The 24,079-nt window shown below is 38.6% G+C and overlaps 1 protein-coding gene across 1 annotated transcript; it reads left to right on the forward strand.

The window, feature by feature from the left end:
• The first annotated feature begins 252 nt into the window (after nt 1–252).
• Nucleotides 253–11,557, forward strand: LOC142098238 (olfactory receptor 1G1-like). Its single transcript, XM_075180929.1, has 2 exons — nt 253–1,183; nt 11,457–11,557. Exons 1-2 carry the CDS (start codon nt 253–255, stop codon nt 11,555–11,557), a joined length of 1,032 nt encoding a protein of 343 aa, XP_075037030.1.
• Nucleotides 11,558–24,079: the final 12,522 nt, after the last annotated feature.

Below are 24,079 nucleotides of genomic sequence, written 5' to 3' on the forward strand. Positions count from 1 at the left end.
TTAATCGAACTTCAAATATTTATACTTTAATTATTGAATATATAGTAAGGTCATGACGTCATGACATCTCCCAGCATCCCTTTCTCTATCAGAAATAATCTGATTTGGTTGTTCCTTGAGTGACAGCTATAAATAGCTCTAAGCACCTAAATAATGTATCTAACTTACATGATTAACAATTAACCATTTGTCTGTATTACCATACCATAATACAATGTTTCTTCCTGCAGTAATTGGGATGAAAACTACAAGATGAGGTCAATAAATCAAACTAAAGTGTCAGAATTTGTGTTTGCTGGATTATCCAACCTAACAAATGTCCAGCTTCCGTTATTCCTGGTGTTTCTCCTCATTTACCTGGCATCTATGGCTGGGAATCTCCTGATAGTCCTCCTGATCCTCAGTGACCATCACCTTCACACACCCATGTACCTATTTCTGTGCAACCTCGCTGGTCTGGATGTCTTCTATTCCTCTGTCACCGCTCCACGAATGCTCGCTGACTTCTTCTCTAACACCAGGACCATTTCTGTCCCTTCCTGCATCACTCAGTTTTACTTCTTCTTCTCCTTTATTTGCATTGAACTCTTCTTGTTGGCTGTGATGTCCTATGACAGATATGTAGCAATCTGTCACCCTTTGCATTATGTCCAGATAATGCACCCCAAGCTCTGTGCTCAGATGGTTTCTGCTGCATGGATGGCTGGTTTCCTCACATCCCTAATACACACCCTGTGTATACAAAGATTGAACTTCTGTGGTCCAAACGTCATTAATAGTTTCTTCTGTGATCTACCCCAGTTATTTTTGCTGTCATGTACTGATACATTTATCAATGTCTTAGTAATGTTTCTTGTAGGTATAATAATGGGGTCAGGTGCTCTCAGCATAACATTTGTCCCTTATATCCACATATTTCGCACAATTATGGAGATACAATCTCGGAAAGGGAAACTGAAAGCCTTATCCACCTGTACATCACACCTAACAGTGGTCTTTATCTTCTATGGAACTCTAGTTTCTACATATCTACGTCCAAGCCCAACTTCCAGTTCTTCAGAGGATCGGCTGGTGTCTGTTGTGTACACAGTTGTTACTCCATTAATCAATCCTTTGATTTACAGTTTAAGGAACAAAGACCTTAAGGAAGCACTAAGGAGAGCTCTGCATAATGTTGGGTTGGGTAAATTCTTCCCAAAGTAAATAAACATAGTCAAGAGAACAGACATTCAATATTTTGTGTGTATACAAACCACCATCATACCCAGCAGGAACTTTCCCTCAGCACACATTCATATATTGCACAATACAGACATTGGAAGGAGGCATCACTGTAAGGAGCTTCCATGTACACTCAGCACTATGAGTTCCTGGTGCACATGGGGCTGAGAGATGGTGAAGCAGCGACACTGGAAGTGTCAGTATGTGTGTCTATCAGCATTAGTGGAAGTGTCAGTATGTGTGTCTATCAGCATTTAGTGGAAGTGTCAGTATGTGTGTCTATCAGCATTTAGTGGAAGTGTCAGTATGTGTGTCTATCAGCATTTAGTGGAAGTGTCAGTATGTGTGTCTATCAGCATTTAGTGGAAGTGTCAGTATGTGTGTCTATCAGCATTTAGTGGAAGTGTCAGTATGTGTGTCTATCAGCATTAGTGGAAGTGACAGTATGTGTGTCTATCAGCATTTAGTGGGACCAACAGTATGTGTGTCTATCAGCATTTAGTGGAACTGATAGTATGTGTGTCTAGCAGCATTAGTGTAAGTGTCAGTATGTGTGTCTAGCAGCATTAGTGGAAGTGTCAGTATGTGTGTCTAGCAGCATTAGTGGAAGTGTCAGTATGTGTGTCTAGCAGCATTTAGTGTAAGTGTCAGTATGTGTGTCTAGCAGCATTAGTGGAAGTGTCAGTATGTGTGTCTAGCAGCATTAGTGGAAGTGTCAGTATGTGTGTCTAGCAGCATTTAGTGTAAGTGTCAGTATGTGTGTCTAGCAGCATTAGTGGAAGTGTCAGTATGTGTGTCTATCAGCATTTAGTGGAAGGGTCAGTATGTGTGTCTAGCAGCATTTAGTGGAAGTGTCAGTATGTGTGTCTATCAGCATTAGTGAAAGTGTCAGTATGTGTGTCTATCAGCATTTAGTGGAAGCGTCAGTATGTGTGTCTAGCAGCATTTAGTGGAAGTGTCAGTATGTGTGTCTATCAGCATTTAGTGGAAGTGTCAGTATGTGTGTCTATCAGCATTTAGTGGAAGCGTCAGTATGTGTGTCTAGCAGCATTTAGTGGAAGTGTCTGTATGTGTGTCTAGCAGCATTTAGTGGAAGCGTCAGTATGTGTGTCTAGCAGCATTAGTGGAAGTGTCAGTATGTGTGTCTATCAGCATTTAGTGGAAGCGTCAGTATGTGTGTCTATCAGCATTAGTGGAAGCGTCAGTATGTGTGTCTATCAGCATTTAGTGGAAGCGTCAGTATGTGTGTCTATCAGCATTAGTGGAAGCGTCAGTATGTGTGTCTATCAGCATTAGTGGAAGTGTCAGTATGTGTGTCTATCAGCATTAGTGGAAGTGTCAGTATGTGTGTCTATCAGCATTTAGTGGAAGCGTCAGTATGTGTGTCTATCAGCATTAGTGGAAGTGTCAGTATGTGTGTCTATCAGCATTAGTGTAAGTGTCAGTATGTGTGTCTATCAGCATTAGTGTAAGTGTCAGTATGTGTGTCTATCAGCATTAGTGTAAGTGTCAGTATGTGTGTCTATCAGCATTAGTGTAAGTGTCAGTATGTGTGTCTATCAGCATTAGTGGAAGCATCAGTATGTGTGTCTATCAGCATTAGTGGAAGTGTCAGTATGTGTGTCTATCAGCATTAGTGGAAGTGTCAGTATGTGTGTCTATCAGCATTAGTGGAAGTGTCAGTATGTGTGTCTATCAGCATTAGTGGAAGTGTCAGTATGTGTGTCTATCAGCATTAGTGGAAGTGTCAGTATGTGTGTCTATCAGCATTTAGTGGAAGTGTCAGTATGTGTGTCTAGCAGCATTTAGTGGAAGTGTCAGTATGTGTGTCTATCAGCATTAGTGGAAGTGTCAGTATGTGTGTCTATCAGCATTAGTGGAAGTGTCAGTATGTGTGTCTATCAGCATTAGTGTAAGTGTCAGTATGTGTGTCTATCAGCATTAGTGTAAGTGTCAGTATGTGTGTCTATCAGCATTAGTGGAAGCATCAGTATGTGTGTCTATCAGCATTAGTGGAAGTGTCAGTATGTGTGTCTATCAGCATTTAGTGGAAGTGTCAGTATATGTGTCTATCAGCATTAGTGGAAGTGTCAGTATGTGTGTCTATCAGCATTAGTGGAAGTGTCAGTATGTGTGTCTATCAGCATTAGTGTAAGTGTCAGTATGTGTGTCTATCAGCATTAGTGGAAGTGTCAGTATGTGTGTCTATCAGCATTAGTGTAAGTGTCAGTATGTGTGTCTATCAGCATTAGTGGAAGCATCAGTATGTGTGTCTATCAGCATTAGTGGAAGTGTCAGTATGTGTGTCTATCAGCATTAGTGGAAGTGTCAGTATGTGTGTCTATCAGCATTAGTGGAAGTGTCAGTATGTGTGTCTATCAGCATTTAGTGGAAGTGTCAGTATGTGTGTCTATCAGCATTAGTGTAAGTGTCAGTATGTGTGTCTATCAGCATTAGTGGAAGCATCAGTATGTGTGTCTATCAGCATTAGTGGAAGTGTCAGTATGTGTGTCTATCAGCATTTAGTGGAAGCATCAGTATGTGTGTCTATCAGCATTAGTGGAAGTGTCAGTATGTGTGTCTATCAGCATTAGTGGAAGTGTCAGTATGTGTGTCTATCAGCATTAGTGGAAGTGTCAGTATGTGTGTCTATCAGCATTAGTGGAAGTGACAGTATGTGTGTCTAGCAGCATTTAGTGTAAGTGTCAGTATGTGTGTCTATCAGCATTAGTGGAAGTGTCAGTATGTGTGTCTATCAGCATTAGTGGAAGTGACAGTATGTGTGTCTAGCAGCATTTAGTGTAAGTGTCAGTATGTGTGTCTATCAGCATTAGTGGAAGTGTCAGTATGTGTGTCTATCAGCATTAGTGTAAGTGTCAGTATGTGTGTCTATCAGCATTAGTGTAAGTGTCAGTATGTGTGTCTATCAGCATTAGTGTAAGTGTCAGTATGTGTGTCTATCAGCATTAGTGTAAGTGTCAGTATGTGTGTCTATCAGCATTAGTGGAAGTGTCAGTATGTGTGTCTATCAGCATTAGTGGAAGCATCAGTATGTGTGTCTATCAGCATTAGTGGAAGTGTCAGTATGTGTGTCTATCAGCATTAGTGGAAGTGTCAGTATGTGTGTCTATCAGCATTAGTGGAAGTGTCAGTATGTGTGTCTATCAGCATTAGTGTAAGTGTCAGTATGTGTGTCTATCAGCATTAGTGTAAGTGTCAGTATGTGTGTCTATCAGCATTAGTGGAAGCATCAGTATGTGTGTCTATCAGCATTAGTGTAAGTGTCAGTATGTGTGTCTATCAGCATTAGTGTAAGTGTCAGTATGTGTGTCTATCAGCATTAGTGGAAGCATCAGTATGTGTGTCTATCAGCATTAGTGGAAGTGTCAGTATGTGTGTCTATCAGCATTAGTGGAAGTGACAGTATGTGTGTCTAGCAGCATTTAGTGTAAGTGTCAGTATGTGTGTCTATCAGCATTAGTGGAAGTGTCAGTATGTGTGTCTATCAGCATTAGTGGAAGTGACAGTATGTGTGTCTAGCAGCATTTAGTGTAAGTGTCAGTATGTGTGTCTATCAGCATTAGTGGAAGTGTCAGTATGTGTGTCTATCAGCATTAGTGGAAGTGACAGTATGTGTGTCTAGCAGCATTTAGTGGAAGCGTCAGTATGTGTGTCTATCAGCATTAGTGGAAGTGACAGTATGTGTGTCTAGCAGCATTTAGTGGAAGCGTCAGGCCATGTCACTTTAACAATAAAGTCAGTGGTTTGCAAGCACAATATCTAGAAGTGTAAAAGGGGAGTTATCTGGAAATACTTAGAGGAGCATCAGTTTCACATAGAGGAAAAACTTTCAGAGAGAACAAAGAGGTTGGAATTTATGGTTGTTTGATGGTTGTTTTGAGGACAAAAATAGGGAGAAGAAATAAAAAACAGAAGCTCTTGCTTTGTGTTTCATTTTCTTATAATTATTCCCCCCCCCCCCCCCAAACATATACCTAAAGACCTTTTTCTCTAGATACAGATGTAACGAGCCTTAACCTGACACCCGATGCATAATGATGTTAATGAGTCACACCATTTTCTAATTACAACTTCCCCAATAATATTACTGTCTAAATTAACATTAATATTTTGCATGTAAAGCTAGTCGTGGCCACTAGGGGGACTCTAACTACATCACACAAGCCATTCAATCATAACTCTATTACCTCATTGAAAATAATGAAATAAAGGAAATGACAGCGTGCTCCTTCCTCCTCTCCTATTGAATAACTGACACCTGAGGTTGTAGCATTGTTTGGCCACAGCTAACGCAGGAGAACAGACAATGAACAATCCTCTGCAAAAGTAGTATCCAGCACCAGGCTGCACCAGGCTGCACCAGACTGCACCAGACTGCACCAGACGGTGCTGATCACATTACTGCAGGGTGGCCTTCAGAGTGGGGGCCCTCAGGCATAATATATGCTATTACCATCCTGATCATCATGGACTAAGTTCTCAACCTCCGTATCTCTGCCCCTAAATATCATAGAACTGAATGGATCTACTTATGTATAATGTGGTATCATGAACGATGTATGTTTGTGCCAGACACAACTATGAGCCATCATCTACAATACATTGTAGTACAATATTACAGTATTTGTTTTTACCTGAGTCTACCGTTATAGTCTGCGTATGATGGATTTGAAATGCTTTGATGAATTCATTACATTGAACTGAATAGAGGCAGAGAGAGGCCTAGTGGGTACTATGTACCATGTATGATGCATACACACCACAGCCATAAGACAGCCTCACACCATACTGTATCTGTAAATGATTGTAACTAGTGTCACTGTAGCCATCTAAATAAAACTATATTTTAACTGTGTGTTATTAATATTGGACAGTGAAATAAAAAACTACAAAGCTTTTCCTAGTTCCCTACAAATATAACAGATAAAATGATTGACGTTGGATAAAGTCTGTCTGTCACTGAACACTATCTAACGACTGTATGAGAGTTAGATTTCCTGTAACTCCTGTAAGGTCACTAGGACACTTATTCTCCAGGTCTCCCTCCCCATTGCATGTCACTGTACCACTGTATTTTCCGCCTGCCAATTCGCAGTCTGATCTTGGGGGTTCCTACAGTAAAGTGTCCAAGTTTTTGCTGTTCGGCGTAATGTACAGCAATTACCCTCGTGCAACATTTGCATTAATGAATAAAACGGTTGTATTTTCTTGTGTACGCATATAATGGATGTGAACAGTGTATAAAATGGATAAAATAGTTATTTTCTCAGCTGGTCACAGCACCGGTACTGTAGCCATGTTGTGTTATTAACCAGTATTGATGAGTCCAGCTTATCCATTCACTAGGGACCAGTGACATCGGTGAGGTTCTGTACTGTGCAGGCACTGTGTGGCTGTCTGCACAGTGTGTAAGTGTGTGAATGCTGAATACATGTTATTACCTTCTTGTCCTTCTGAGTTACAGAACTACTGTAAGTGTATCACTCAGTTATAGAACAATTCTATTGGAGTAATAAGGAGGGACTGTAGTGTATTCCCCAATTAAAGCTACATTACCACCCAAGGAAAACCATTGCTGCACATTTATTGAGATGTTATACAATATTACAGTATATGTTAAATAAAATAATACAGGTTTATATAAAAAAAAAAAAATTAGAATAATCAAAAAAAATTATAAGAGATTTTAAAACAATAAACAAATACATTTTGTATAAATAAATTTTAACACCCTCCAACATTGAGGCCAGTCAGGTGAATATTTTGTCATTCCTTGCCAGGCAGCGTGTACTGGGGGGAGGGCAGCACCCACAGAGTGGTACTAATAATTCACTGCCTGGTCTTTACTGGTTCCCTGGTATCATCTCCTGGACCTGTCTGTGAGAGTATGAGAGGAATATGAGATATATATCGGAAGAATAGACCGTGGCTGTTATTATTCTGTACTTACTATCGTTTGCATTTACATTCTGTTTTTCAGCATTTCCAATTAATTAAGATAGTAACATCACTAATGGCAAATTCCCACTGCAAACATTTAACCTCCCATCCCACAAATGTCAGAACTATTTCAGGAGTCCTCACCCACTGACAGTGTAACGCTGGGTTGTGACCATTCTCTTTTATGTCCTGTTTGTCTTGTTTTTTCTGCATGTTGCTACATAGCTGTGAGTCCCTCTCATTCTACCTCGCTCACAACTAATAACTATGCACTACTGGGATCAAACAAATCAAGGGGTCATCTGAGTACCGGTGAACAGTGTGGTTCCGAGAAAGGTGACTGCTAATGGTGAAAAACAGCCAGCACTATAGGTTCTGTATAGTGGTTTTCAGTTGCTGATTGTGGGCTTCATAACACCAGGGCTGCAATCAGAAATTGTGGGGCTCAGTACAGATAAAACAGGCTGGGACCCCCTCACTGCTTGACACCAATCTCCCCGTGCCTGGTAGACACAGAGGTGTGGCATGGAGCCATGGTGCCTGGAACAAGCGCATGCTACGACCCTCCTCTGTTGGTGGACTGTGTTGCTCTATCCTACTTGTTATTGCAGCTTTCACAACCTGCTGCTGGTTTCATGTCTGGTTCCTTAAATGTTGGTTCCTGTTTGAAAATTATATAGGTACACAAAATATGAAAAGTGAATAAGTATAAACAGAACATGACACAGATCACGCAGTATAAAACACATACAAACAAGCTTCAAAAGGGCAGCACATAACCCTTCATTTTTTGAATGAAAAAACACCCCAACAATGACCTTGGCACACCCTTATCATTCATCCAGAATGCCCCCCTATGCTCTTCGCTTTGTGCCCAGCAGAAGTGAGAGACTGGATAATGGATCAAGACCCTACATCATATCAGGAGGAAGGCAGATTGGCTGACAAATACTCCATTACCCGGGAACCTGCAGCTAACAGAGAATCATTTGTGCCAAAGCCATTTACAGGAAAAGGGATGCAGTCTGGAGAATAAACCCCGTCCCACTTTGCCAAATAACATGTTGTTTCTTCTTTGTGTGTGAGGTGATAACCAAGTCAGCTTTGGGAGACACCTGCTAGTGTTTTATTTGCAGTACAGTGGGTTACATCAGTACCAACGCTTCAGAGAAGAAACAGCTTACATCCCCCATTGTGGAGATAACATCCCTTAAAGTTATTCACCAGCAGTCCTGAGCATTGCTGTGCTCTGAGAGTTCCCAAAGGATAACCTGCAATCAGTCATTGTGGGAGACCAAGTAACTGGTGTGTTCAGAGCTTGTGACCCCACAGCACATAAATAGGGGAATACTAATTCTGTGACTGGGGAGGGAGAGAGTGCCTATGGCCTGGGTGTACCTACACTGGGGTGTCAGGAGGGGGCTGCGAAAAGTAGGGGTATCAGAAAATGTTCCTTCAAATATGTTAGTCAGTACTGGTTTAGGTAGAATGCTTTTTCAATATATCTCTACTGAAAATGTTATTGCTTCTGTGGTAAAAAATATTTATGTTTTTTCACGGGTAAAGTCTAGGGGTACAAAGTGACTTGGAGACAGGGCATAAAGAAAACGTGTTCCCATATCTGCCTGAATCAGCAGTGACCAAAACTTTAACAGATGAGGTGGGGTCCCACATAAGTGAGGCTAGGGGGAGGAAGGTGTTTTCCCTGATAGTCCCCACAAGGATACACAAGTAGTAGTAACTGTGAGAGTATCACAAGGGTGTAGCCCCAACCTTAATCTTACACATACAATGGAAGGTGTATCCAGGACAGTCTGTCAGATTGTTGGTAGACTGTACAACTGGGAGGTAGTGCAGAGGGTGAATATAAATAGGTCTGGTTGTGCCAGAAATGGTTGGTTCCCATGTAACTGAGACTAGGGGGGACGTTGTTTTCTCAGCCAGCCCCTAGAAGAGTCTATGGTAATCAGAGATGAGGGACGTTCACTTGAAGGTGACACATGCTTTAACCCTGTACATGCCAAGAAAATAATTTTTAGCACTCACCAGTGCTTTTGGGGTGTCCCCCATAATTGTGCATAAATATTTCTGGCTGTCAAAATTACTATCTGTCAGCAGTATCTACCAAATAATTTTTAGCACTCACCAGTGCTTTTGGGGTGTCCCCCATAATTGTGCATAAATATTTCTGGCTGTCAAAATTACTATCTGTCAGCAGTATCTACCAAATAATTTTTAGCACTCCCCAGTGCTTTTGGGGTGTCCCCCATAATTGTGCATACATATTTCTGGCTGTCAAAAGTCATATTTGTCAGCAGTATCTTACCAAATAATTTTTACCACTACAAGTGCTTTGCGCTCAGAATGGATTCAAAGCAGTCCACATATGATCAGAATGAGCAACCAGGTTCTGTCACCAGTCCTGATGTTAGTGTTCCCAGTAAGTCATCTGGGCAAGGCGATGTCAAACTACACAGTGTTTCCAAATCAGTCCAAAAAACAAAAACCCACAAAAAATTTACTGTGTTGAAACGAAAAAGAAGTGTTACTGAGGAAAAGTTAAGTGCCGATAAAAAAAGATTGCCAACATGCCATTCTACACATGCAGAGGCAAAGAGAGAATGAGGCCTTCACCTTTGGCTATTAGTGGCAGATCCAAAAATGTTACCGAACCTACAAGTGGTGCACAACTACGGTTACGCGTCAAAGCCGAGCTGCAAGATAACAGTAAGGCATTAGAGGATAATGTTTGCTCTGATTCACAAATGACACCAATCCCTGTGGAGAGTCCATCCAACAGTGGGATGTCTAATTGTGAGCATTCTGTTAGTGTACCCATAAAGAAGGGCCGTTTCAGCAGTTCTGCTGATGTGTACTTGAACAGCCCGAGTGTAGCCGGTGATACACAAATTGAGAATGCCACTTTGGAAACAGAAGAGGATGAGGGGGAGATTTGTGGAGGTGACGAGGGCGCTAATGAGGATGTTGATGATTATGATGCAGACAGATACCAATTTGCCTTTCTCAATTTCTATTTATATTCTAGATTATATAACGGCTGAACGGTTTTCTATTTTACTCCTAGTGGAGAGAGGATCTGATGCAGACAGATACCAAACCGACTTTGTCCATTTCTTTGTATATTCGAATTTCTAGTTCTACAGTCTATGCAGGCTGCTTTTTTTTCTATTTTACTACAAGTGGAAGTGGGGGGGGGGGTCTGATGCAGACAGATACCAAACTGCCTTTGTCCATTTCTTTGTATATTCGAATTTCTAGTTCCACAGTGTGTGCAGGCTGCTTTTTTTTATATTCAACTACAAGTGGAGGGCGGGGGGGGGCATAGATAGCCACCAAACTACCGTGGTCCATTTAATTTTACTTTCTAGTTCCACAGTCTGTGCAGGCTGCTTTTTTTATATTCAACTACAAGTGGAAGGTGGGAGGGGGGCATAGATAGCCAACAAATTACCGTGGTCCATTTAATTTTAATTTCTAGTTCAACAGTCTGTGCAGGCTGCTTTTTTTATATACAACTACAAGTGGAGGGCGGGGGGGCATAGATAGCCAACAAACTACCGTGGTCCATTTAATTTTACTTTCTAGTTCCACAGTCTGTGCAGGCTGCATCTTTTATATTCAACTACAAGTGGAAGGCGGGGGGGGGGCATAGATAGCCAACAAACTACTGTGGTCCATTTAATTTTACTTTCTAGTTCCACAGTCTGTGCAGGCTGCTTTTTTTATTTAACTACAAGTGTAGGGTGTAATATACACCCAAAGATGATGACTACATTGCCAAAAATCAAAGATGGAGGAGGTAGACAACCAGGTTTGCCTGTATAATTTGCAGACAAGTGTTCGAATTAAGGACGGCCTACCAGGGATTAAACTGTTTTTTTCATAATTTATTAGCTTTAGAATTACCTCACTTATCTAAGAAACTGATGGAGCACTAGATTAGGTTATTTTAGACCCAAAAAATGTTATTTTTTTCAAAAAAAGCAGAACAAAACCAAACAAAACCAAAACCAAAACATGCAAGGGCGGTTTTGCAAAACCAAAACCAAAACACGAAGGTAATCCAGATCCAAAAACAAAAACAAAACCAAAACACAGGGGTCAGTGACCATCTCTAAAATAAATATGTAATATGTTGAAACCATGGATGAGATGTCTACCCATGTATGAGAAAGTGATAGGATGGAGTCCAGGTGACCTCTGCCACAGTAGGAAGCTGTAATGTTTCTCTCTTACTTGTTTAATTTGTGCAGCAAAAAAGAAAGTGATTGTGGTGATTGATGATCTGGCAGAAACCAGCGAGGTGGACAAGATCCAGATCCTGCAGAGTCAGCTCAGCATCAGGAGACAGTAATCTGTTCCTTTTCAACGAGGTGCCGGGTAACTGTGATAAGAAGACTCCACTTCAGAGAAAGTGAAAGAAAAATTTAGAGAAACAAATCATGGGGTTTGGTAACTAGGAGATATGTTAAAACTAATGAGGACTAAACCTAATGTCCTCCCCAAGTTCTTGGCTGAGCTTTTCCTAATTCTAGGGGGTTATCTTACTATATAGGGCTGCACACAAAAGTTATTAGTTTTTCCAAGGTCTCCAGTTTACAGAGCAAAATAAGGGCATTGGCTGGTAGCTCTGCAGCACAGCCTCTGGGGTGCGTCTGGTAAGATAAAAAATAAAGGTTCATAATTTCATAATGCGACAGGGGAAGGCTAAAGACATATACGGGAATTTCAAGGGGGCACGGCCAAGTCTGTTTTTATACGGGTATTTTAGATATTGGGGGGTATGCAGTAAAACTAGCTGAGAAATACCCTAAAAAACACATGATACATTTATATGCATTTTTATATCTGACATATGAATTTATTGATTCGGTCTAACAACTCGTCTGCATTTATTTGAATTGAAACATCTTTAGCAGAAGCAAATGGACTGATACCAATAGGCTCTCAAACTATGGCAAAACTGAAATAAGAAAACATACAGTTCTCCAAAGGATACAATTCATCATCATCATCATCACCATTTATTTATATAGCGGCACTGATTCCGCAGCGCTGTACAGAGAACTCACATACATCAGTCCCTGCCCCATTGGAGCTTACAATCTAAATGCCGTAACACACACACACAGACTAGGATCAATTTTGATAGCAGCCAATTAACCTACTAGTATTTTTTTTTGGAGTGTGGGAGGAAACCAGAGCACCCAGAGGAAACCCATGCAAACACGGGGAGAACATACAAACTCCACACAGATAAGGCCATTGTCATGAATTGAACTCATGACCCCAGCGCTGTGAGGCAGAAGTGCTAACCACTGAGCCACCGTGCTGCCCACAATTGTAGTTTATAATAACCTCAACTATTATGAGAATCAGGACAATTTTGTCCGCACCTCCGATTAGCAGAAGGCACAACTAATTTTACTAAGCCTACCTTTTCAGTACCCAAAACCTCCTGCCATGCCTCCTGTTGGGAGGTATGGCAGGTATATAATTATAATATAATCTGTTTAGGTCATATTGAATTAAAGCACATGTCCCGCTAATGTTTAGAGTTTTTAGCATGGTGAAAAAAAATCCCATTTTAATTTAAATAGCAGAGAAATGACATGTATACCCTAGTAATGTGCGACGGGGAGGAAAGCCTCCCAGTAGCAAAAGGGAATAATGGTGTTGCACAGTTTATAATCTGCACCGAGCAGTAATGTAGGCATACATTCATTCAGTCCTCCAACCAGTAAAAAACACTTAATTGGAGAGGGAATTGCGAAGGAACGTTTCTCACTAAAAAAATTGAAAGGACAAACCATGCCCCCCATTCTCGTTTGTGGGCCATATCAATACACTCGGGGCTGGGGGACCAGGTAGGGGTATAACTGATGCCTCTTAGCCACTATTGTAGGTCGCATCTGAGCCACACAACATTATTCAGCTGCTAATGTTAATCCTAGTGCCATAAAGAAATTGGGGCTGGGGGATCAGAGGTGGGGGAGACAGTATGGGTTTATTTTAGTACACATATGGATTATGACAAACCAAGAAAAGAAGATTTTAGGTAAGTATTTAGTAACAAAACATCTTTAGTTATACATTATGGGAGCAATAATAATGTATTTAATTATGCAAGGGGCACTACAATTAATTGAAAGACTATTAGGGGTATCATTTATTTATATACTGGAACACTATATTTTATTTATTTATATACTGGGGCACTATATATTATTTATTTATATGCTGGGACACTATATATTATTTATTTATATACTGGGACACTATATATTATTTTTTTACATAACAGGGGAACTATATATTATTTATTTACATAACAGGGGCACTATATATTATTTATTTACATAACAGGGACACTATATATTATTTATTTACATAACATGGGGCACTATATATTATTTATTAACATAACAGGGGCACTATATATTATTTATTTACATAACAGGGACACTATATATTATTTATTTACATAATAGGGGCACTATATATTATTTATTTATATACTGGGGCACTATATATTATTTATTTATATACTGGGACACTATATATTATTTTTTTACATAACAGGGGCACTATATATTATTTATTTACATAACAGGGGCACTATATATTATTTATTTACATAACAGGGGCACTATATATTATGTATTTACATAACAGGGGCACTATATATTATTTATTTATATACTGTGGCACTATATATTATTTTTTTACATAACAGGGGCACTATATATTATTTATTTACATAACAGGGGCACTATATATTATTTATTTATATACTGGGGCACTATATATTATTTATTTATATACTGGGACACTATATATTATTTTTTTACATAACAGGGGCACAATATATTATTTATTTATATGCTGGGACACAATATATTATTTATCTGCACAACAGGGCACTATATACTATTTTTTTACATAACAGGGGCAATATATATTATTTATTTATATAACAGGGGCACTATATATTATTTATTTACATACTGGGACACTATATTCTTTATATAACAAGCAACTATAATTTATTTATTTATATATTGGGGCACTATAGTATATATTATTTCTATAACGGGGCACTATATATTATTTATATAACGGGGTACTATATATTACTTCTGTACCTACTGGAAACAATATTATTTATGTAACAAGAGGGCCAACACTTGTAGTGTCCGCTCCTGTGGCACTAAAAGCAAAAAAATCACAAGTGCATGCTGGGACCTATATTGCCACAAGAGCGGACTAATTGGCATTGGGCCGAGCTTCTTTAGCTGCGAGGGTCCAATAATGTTTCTCCCCTCCCCCACCCTAGAGGACCGGGTTTGATGCTGAGCAATGATGACTAACGATTTTAGTTATTTTGTTTTTTAGAACCATGTCTAAAAAACTGTCCTTATCTGGTGCATTTATGTGTAGTTTCCAAAACTTCAGATTCATAAATCACATGCTTTTTTATACCTGCAGTTTGAAAAAATTGTGCAGTATAAACCATGTGATTGTATGTGCAGTTTAGTAAATCTTACATTTTCCAAAAAGCAAAATTGTAAAAACCGTGTAAAACCACACATTGGCAAACTTACCCCCTAGTCCGAGGTAGGTATTTTTCCTTTAATGCATAACATTGATGTTATTAGAAATAGATTATTCATTCTGATATAAAGGGCCTGATCCAAGTCCAAAAACAACTTGCACGTAAATTGCATTTGAAAGATGAGCACGGAACTCGAGCGCAGTTCTGACCGTATTCAAATCCAAGCATTTCTCAGGATACATTTCGATGCCGTGTCAGTCATCACTAATAGTCATCACTTACACCTGCCCTGTAGCGGGTGCAAATGATACGGCTGAAAACAAGTGTACACATGAGAAACCCAGGACTTGATTTGGCTGCATGTGCATCAAAAAGCCTTTACTGTACATGGCCTATGTTAGTCTGCCCCCGCCGACCGTTCTACCTCTCAAGTCATAGGCAGTCATAAGTGTCATTTGCATTAAGACATCAGTTGCGTTCACTGGTATAAGTTCCGTTACTGGGCAAGCACAGATCTGTTTCACGTAACATTCATTACACAAATGGACATGAGTCCAAACATGATTCAGGACCAAAGTGTCTACTAGCCCTAAAATATAAGTTACCATAATAAAAATATGTATGAATATATCAGACAATATAAGGAATTGCTTTTCTACTTTATAATCCATGTATACTACAGCACACATTGCTGCTAGTAGGGCAGTTTCTTTATTAACCCTGACTTGGGATGTAGGAGGCACTTTCACAGAAACAAGACAATGTCAACTGATTTTCTAAGTGAACATAGCTGCTCTAAAGGCAAAACAATACCCTCATTCATAACATTTCAAACCATTGCAGCAAAAAAGTCTCATTATTTTTATTGACACTTATTGCGGTTGTTCAATAATCACTTATTTCCAGACATATCTTCGAGGCAGTTGATTATGGCTGGTGATACTGCCCCAGAGAGGTAAGGGTTAACTCTAGTCTTTGTAGATGTGTGCATGTTGGCTTCAGTTTTCCTAATGGAAAAAGATTATTAAGAATGATGATAACAAAGTCTAAAAACCGATTGAATTTGTTGTAATAATTAAAAATATTTTTAAATATTATTGAATTTACTTAAATTATTGATGTACTTAAATCCTTCGAACAGTTGGTTGGGGAATTCTCTGTACCCAGAACAATGTTTTATTCTTACCTTCAGTTACGACACGCCCTAAACACACAATTTAAAGGGGAGACTTTGGTGTTTGGGGTGGATCCACTGAGGAAACAATTACAGGCCTTGGGTTATAGAGGTCTGATCTCTCGAATGTATTCATGTCTTCTGTATGAATCCACTGCAGATGATTTGGATGGTTTGAGGAATCAGTGGGAAATAGATATTGGCCCTTTATCAGACAAGGAGTGGGAAATGGTTACAGACAGTACTAAAGGTTATACTTCATCATTAAAATTTCAACAAATACAGGTGTTTATCTTACACAGGGCCTATTTTACCCCTATTAGATTGGCAAAATTTCGCCCGGATGCTACCCCTAACTGTCCGAAATGCAATTCGATCAATGCTTACTTTTGGCACCTTCTATGGGAGTGTTCATGTATACAAATCTTCTGGCGAAGGATCAGGAGATGTATTCAGGTTACTGGAATTGAAGTGTCTCTTAGTTCACCAGCCACTTGTCTCTTTGGGCTCCGATTGAAGGGGAAAGTTAATAAACTGACAAAAATGTACATTTCACAGTTATTGATGTTGGCTAAGGTCTGTATAGCGAGGCTGTGGTTGGCCCCGACGAGTCCCACGGTTAAAAATTGGAAGGCACTGGTCAATACCACCATAAGGCACGAGAGATTTGTTTATACTAGCAGACAGGCTCTGAGGGAATTTGAGAATATATGGTACAGATGGTTAGAGTCTCCATTCTATCCTATGTCATCTAGTACAGATGCTCTATCTACTTAAATGTATGGCTACCGCAGTTCTAATAATAAGTATCTGAGTCCATGTAATAAACCCTGCATGTGTAACATACTTATGTATAAGCATTTACGATGTATGATCCTGAATGAATATAGCACATTTATTATTATTATGCTTTAATGTAATCTTGTAAATTCCGTCATTTAATTCCGATATGTATGCAATTGTTTTTCTTTTCTTTTTGTTGTTTAGTATGTTTATATCTTAAAAAAATTCAATAAAAATACTGGATTTAAAAAAAATAAAAATATTATTGAATTTAAAAAATGCATTATTTTCAGAATCAATAATTTTTTTAACGATTGTGATCTATTATGGCCATTTTAGAATAACAGAGCAGGTGTGCCGACAACATAAGTACCAGCGTGGGGTTTGTTAAATAGGCTTCCCCAACCGCCAGACAGCAAATATTACCACTGGTGGGTAATAAATATGTTTTTGCCGGAGGTTACCCCAATCATATAGTGGGTAGTGTGATAATGAGCCATATCGCCATGGAAAACAACCATTTTCACAGTCAATAGAGCTCTTCACCTGCTATAAATGCCTCTTACTTATTAATTAAAATTTTAAAGTTTTGTTTAACTGAAACTTTTTTTTTTATTACAAATCTGCCATCTGACTGATCTTCACCTCTATGATTTTGCTTATTGTGATAATTGTTGTCAGCACCTGGAGAAGTGAAGACAATGGGCAACAGGACGTTGCCTCTGTACCTATATTACCCACCATAACCTACTGAGCCACCTCCTCTTTCCCAGAACATACCACCCACAAAATATATCACTTAGCTGATAGATAATACCACCCACATGGCAGGAAATGCCACCCATGAGGCTGGAAATGGTATATACCTGACAGAAAATCCCTCCCACCTCACAGGATATACCAGCCACCACGGCAGCAAATTCCTCCCTGGCAATAAATATCACTCACCTCGTAGGAAATTGTACCTGTGAAAAGTCTTAGACCAGCGCCACATTACAAAAGGAAGTGTTTTTTTTCTGCTTAACTTCACAAACCTTCTCTGTAATCATTGGGGAAGAGGAAGGTCCCAAGTTCCTTCCACAACAATCGTCTGTAGTAGTAGAGATATCCCTTGGTGCAGAGTGGACAGAGAAAAAGATGCAAAATATTGGGCATTGTTTCTGAATAAAGTAAATATATAAATCAATGTGTAAATTTCTCACCTGATAATGGAAAGGATAATCACACTTAACTCTGAACTATATCTATAACTATTATCACCCTACTGGCAGGAGGTGTCATCCATCTGGCAGGAGGTGTCATCCATCTGGCAGGAGGTATCGCCCAACTGGCAGGAGGTATCGCCCAAATGGCAGGAGGTATCGCCCAACTGGTAGGAGATATTGCCCAATTGGCATGAGATATCGCCCAACTGGCAGGAGATAGTGTCCAACTGGCAGGAGATATCGCCCAACTGGCAGGAGTTGCTGACCAACTGGCAGGAGATATCGCCCAACTGGCAAGAGATATCGCTCAACTGGGAAGAGGTATCATCCAACTGGGAAGAGGTATCTTCCAACTGGGAAGAGGTATCGTCCAACTGGGAAGAGGTATCTTCCAACTGGGAAGAGGTATAATCCTATCGGCAGTTGATTTCGCCCAACTGGTAGAAGGTATCATCCAACCGGCAGGAGGTTTCAAGCAAATGGCAAAAACAGTCACCTGACTGTCAGGAAGTGCAGCAGGAAATATCGCTGAACAGGCATATACCCGTATCTGTCCTTTCATTAGGTGGATATAGATTATAGGTCAAAGGTTTATATGTAGTCATTGCATTGATTGCGAATAATCAGTTACTTAACAATCACTGTGCAAGTTTTCTCAGAGTAATGTTTACATGATGTCTTCCCTGTATGCCGTGTTTTATGTATGTCCTGTTTTCCCTTCTGTGCGGTGCTGTGGAGCACTATGGTGTCTACAATAATAATATTATGTAAATTAGTTTCATGATAAGCACTGCTATACAATATATGTTTTATTAAACCCTCGTCACAAAAAAAAAATCATTGTTTATATATCTACACACACCCAAACGAAAAAGCAACTGGCGCTCAAGTTCTACTAGTTTGTCCAATCACATATTATATATAAATAGCCCATGCAATAATATTTTGCCCATATATCAATATTTTCTTAGTTCTGTCCCAATAATTTCTCACTTAAAAGGCACTCCCTTATGTCAAACTGGCTGCTCTCTGCAGGTTTTCCAGTTTGTTCAAATATGAATAGAAATCTGAAAAAATATAATGAAAATGCGTCTCCTAGTGTAATATTTCCATTTTTATAGCCTTATACAGATCTACAGAAAAACATGTACCATAAAAAAAAATCACATTTTGTTCATCTGTATGTTGTGATGATCTACTGAGTCTTCTATACCTCTGCTCCATATACCGGATGATGATAACATAGAACCAACAGAAAACAACAACAGTGCAATATTGTTTTTTTTCAAAATCAAACCAATAAAGTGGATTAATGTCAGAAAATCTCATTTTATGACATGTCTCCAAAGATAGTGTGTAGATATCTGTCATTGCCAGAACTTCTTAATTAGCTCTGCTGCATATAATTGCAAACTCCATCAGAAAAATATATTAAAAACTATGCAGTGTAATACCCTTAAAAAAATGTATTACTTCAAATATAAAAATCTTGCACAAACTTGGAAATATACACTTATCTGATCCCAGGTGCTACAGATATGTCTCTGGAACACACACAGACACACACACACACAGACACACATGTCAGTAAGGAGCTATTGGTGTCCATACACGATAAGAGACTGCTGGGTATTGACGATGTTTCATTAATCCTTTCTCTGTCTTGATTTCTGTATGTACCTATATTCAATTGTAATACTGCTACTTTATCTTTGATGTCTCTCTCTCTCTCTCTCTCTCTCTCTGTATATATTTGAGTGGATACATTTATGTAATAAATACTTAACAATTGTGTGCTATAATTTCATTCATCTGTAGCCGATTCCTTTAGTGGGGGAAGTGGGGTGCACACGGTGGTATGTCGTACTGCCAGTTCTCAAACTCCTATGATTGTGAAACTTTCAAATTCCATTAACGTGCATTCCCAAAACATTTTCCATACCATCATTTCTAAATTTTGACCACTGCATAGATCATTAAGCTTCTAGCCATATATGCGATATATGCTGTTGGGCATAAGTGTGCAGTGTGATTAGTAATGTGTGATTATATAAGCCACTTTCTGTTTCAGATGAAATGACTGAACTCTCACAAACACAGAGACTGACAGGATCATGTCTAGGCATTTATGCTTTTATTACCAAATTTCTTGTATAAAATGTCTCCTTTGTACGCTTAATAATCTAGGTGTTTGGATCCTCGAATTTTTCAAAAAAAAAATTGCGCAGACAAAGACAATGTGAGCACTGCAGGCCTCAAGTTATATAGGAGAGATGACAGGACACAACTAACAATGTCATGACATGTGCTAGAGTGAGTGGACACATTACTGTACAATGGTACATGTGGATAACTTCTGAAAGACACCAGGAAGGGAAAATTGTCTATCGAGGTTGTTAGCTAATCACACTAATACATACAAGTATATTAGTTTGAAAACAGACATTTTGATCCCTGCTGGAATCCTTATGAAATACAAACAAGTGCAAAACAAGCTAGAGGCAATTTATACAGAAGCATTTCACAATACACCTTGAAATTGGTGCCAAATATACAAATTAAATAACATCAGAGTGTTAAAACCAGTGAAGTAGACCAATAGGAATTCCATGCAGAAATTTTGCAAAACAAGTTTTAAACAATAGAAAAGCATAAATAATATGCTGCTCACTCACTCACTAAGGGGTATATTTACTAAACTGAAGGTTTGAAAAATTGGAGATGTTGCCTATAGAAACCAATCAGATTCCATTCTACTCATTTATTTAGTACATTCTACAAAATGACAGCTAGAATCTGATTGGTTTATCATAGAGCACTGCAGCTTATCTTGATCCAGATCCCAATGTCTAACCATTGTATATGTTTTAACTGCTTGTTTTTTTAAAAAAAAATATCTAGATTGAATCATATATTTCTTCAATGTAGCATCATTGTAGATGGTTTGGGTTGAATGTATATGTGTTATTTTATTAATTGACATTAGTTTTGGATGTAAACTCTGTGTTATGTTTTATTTATTTTTATTACTATACTATACATTTCTATTTGTACCTTTGCTCTGCTTCTATCTCTTGTTTTATTGTATATGCTTAATCTCCATGTATTATATAGAAATGCAAAAAAATGGGTTGTGGTACAAATAAAATATAATACATCTGTAAATATTGTTATGAGTGTTTATCACATTTTGGATATAGACACAGGGCAGGTCTGACCTCTGTTTCCAGCCCTATTTGCATTTCCTGTAGAAGTCTTTTCTATATGCTTTAGAGAGTGTAACAAAGTGCAGGTTTGGACAATAAATAATTTTTCGGAAACATTCAAGCTCTGACAATAATCTATTTCTCTTTCTCAATGATTGTGGTGACTCTTGAACAATATTCTAGGCCACCGCTGGACATCACCGATGATCTTTCCACTGATCTATTGTCTTCTAAAAGCAATAGTCTTTAAATATTTAATGATTATTATTGACAAAAATCCACAAATATTTCTGGGCAGGAATCAAAATTTCCATTATGGATATAGTAAAATATAGCTTTAAAACACAAAGCTAGCTTCCTTATTAATTGATTGGCCATGTTACCCTTATCAAAATTACTACATTTTTGAAAAGCTACAGTCCTGAAACATTTCTTTCAAATATTTTAGTGACCTGCTTAGTATGGAGTCATCTTGAGTTAAGCTGAAGATACAATTTCTTCAAAGATACATGACAGGCAGCAATGGCAGACTTATCAGTAAGCAAAAAATCCAACTTAATACTTAACTGGTTGATTTTCCATTGACATACGACCCATCATAACAAAATGCATATAGTACAATTAGGAATAACTGTCTTCTATTGTGTCTAGAAAATAATGGCTGCCCATTACCTAACATTACACCTCATCACAGGCTGCAGCCATAGCATAGAACACCACCAAGTAGAGATGCTCACTGACCCTCTTGTTTTGGTTTCGGTTTTGGATCTGGATTACCTTCGTGTTTTGGTTTTGGTTTTGGTAAAACCGCCCTTGCGTGTTTTGGTTTTATTTGGTTTTGTTTTGCAATTTGTTAAAAAAATTAATTTTCTTGGGCTAAAATAACATAATTTAGTCCTCCACCTGTTTATTGGATAAGTGAGGTAATTCTACAGCTAGCAAATGTCATTGAGCGCTGAACCCCCGGGATGTGTGCTTTTATCAGGCACACACCAACCCAGGGTGCCAGACAACGCACTAAAAAGAGCTATTGAAATCCAAAAAAGGCAGTTGGGTGTCTATCTGTATTTTACATCCTACACTTATAGTTACAAAGAGTAAAAATCAGCCTGCAAAGACTGGACGATCAATAGAAATGGCCAAAGCAGATTTTGTGTTTGGGTCAAGATTATTCCCTAACATTAAAATTGAAATCGAAAAAGAAGCAGCCTGCAAAGACTGTACCATAAATAGAAATGCCCAAAGTAGCTTTCCTGTTTGGGTCTAGAGTAGTCCCATATATAAAAATTGAAATACAAAAAGAAGCAGCCTGCAAAGACTGTATAATTAAATAGAAATGACCAAAGCAGATTTTCTGTTTGGGTGTATATTATTCCCAAACCTTATTAGTGCAAATAATGAAAAATTCTGTTTAATCCATGCTAGGCCCTCCTTAATTCTACAGCTACACATAAAAATTCAGAGTGGCATTCAACATTCTAAAAAGAGCTATTAACATTCATAGCAAAAAAGGCAGTTGGGTGTTTGTATTTTACACCCTACATTTAGAGTTAAATAGAGAAAGAAGCAGCCTGCAAAGACTGCACCATAAATAGAAATGCCCATGCAGATTTTCTGTTTGGGTCTAGATTACACCCTACACATATAGTGAAATTGACAAAACAGCAGCCTGCAAAGACTGTACGTTAAATAGAAATGCCCCAAGTCCCTTTTATCTTTGGGGGTAGATTACACCCTACACTTATAGTGAAAGTTTTAAAAAGATGTTGTCGTCATCTTCAGCATCATCCTCACCCTCATCAGTGTGTACATCATCATCACAGGCTATTAATTCATCTCCGCTGGAATCCGTCATTACAGAAGTGTCAGTACTTGGATGTATTTGCTGGTAAAGGCCTTCCTCGTAGAAGATGTAGTTCATTTTGATGTCTTTAATTCTTTCTGGGAGGCAGGATTGACAGGCAATCCTGAAAAGTGTATCATGATGGAAGAGTTAAAACATTTGGGGTACAACATTGTGAGGAGTTTGATAAACCCTAAATTAACAAGATAGAGGCTATCAAAGATGATTTGGTTCTATAGTTTTACCTTTGACTGATCTCAACAAATGAGAAAAGACTGAAATGGTGAAATGGAATCCATAAGCAGGAAAGATTTTGGAGCCCTTAAAAATGTATCTGTGCTCCAAAGCAGTGCTAGTTGAATGTGATTGAAGGAGTACATTGTGCAAGCTGATGCATTAGGTGTAGATATAGGTGAAGTTCTTACTCAAGATAAGGTTTGGGAAGAGCACCAATTTATTTATTGACGTTAAAACCTGAATGAACTTGAGAGGAAGTATGCCACAGTGGAAACGAAGGGATTTACATCCAAGTGTACACTAGAAACTCTCACATTTGTCTCAGGTTTCTACCATATATGTTTTAGACTCTGGATAATTTTAATGTTGTGTTGGAAAGTTGTCTGTCCTGTTGTGGCAGCTTATGTAAATGCTGATTAACATACTACATCTGTGCATGTTCATGTACAGAGATATAAAGCTGGACAGCCTTCTAGCTGTGGATCACTTCCTGGATAAAATCAGGAAGTGATTGTGGCTTTGTATGGGCACCAAGTCCCCCCATAGTAGAAGGGCAGCTGTAAATGTTTAGTTAGAGCCAGTCAGGTATAGGATGTGTTTGACTGTTATTTTCATTGATTGATAATTGCAACTGCATCTGTGGGCTATAAGATTTTCATAGTTGCCTCATGCGTTCTTTTGCCACACATATTGTAGGCAATTATGGTAATGATCATATGATAACATACGTTTAAGTCCACTAATATTTGCTCTCACCTCTTACAGGAAGCCAATTAAGCATAGTTTATCACACAAAGCTGATAGTGGTAGAAAACAACCCTTCGGTAGCTATCAAAGGCAGCTTCCAATTATAGAAAATGTACAGTCCATTCT

The sequence above is a fragment of the Mixophyes fleayi genome, chromosome 7, assembly GCF_038048845.1.
Source record: "Mixophyes fleayi isolate aMixFle1 chromosome 7, aMixFle1.hap1, whole genome shotgun sequence".
Lineage (NCBI taxonomy): Eukaryota > Metazoa > Chordata > Amphibia > Anura > Limnodynastidae > Mixophyes > Mixophyes fleayi.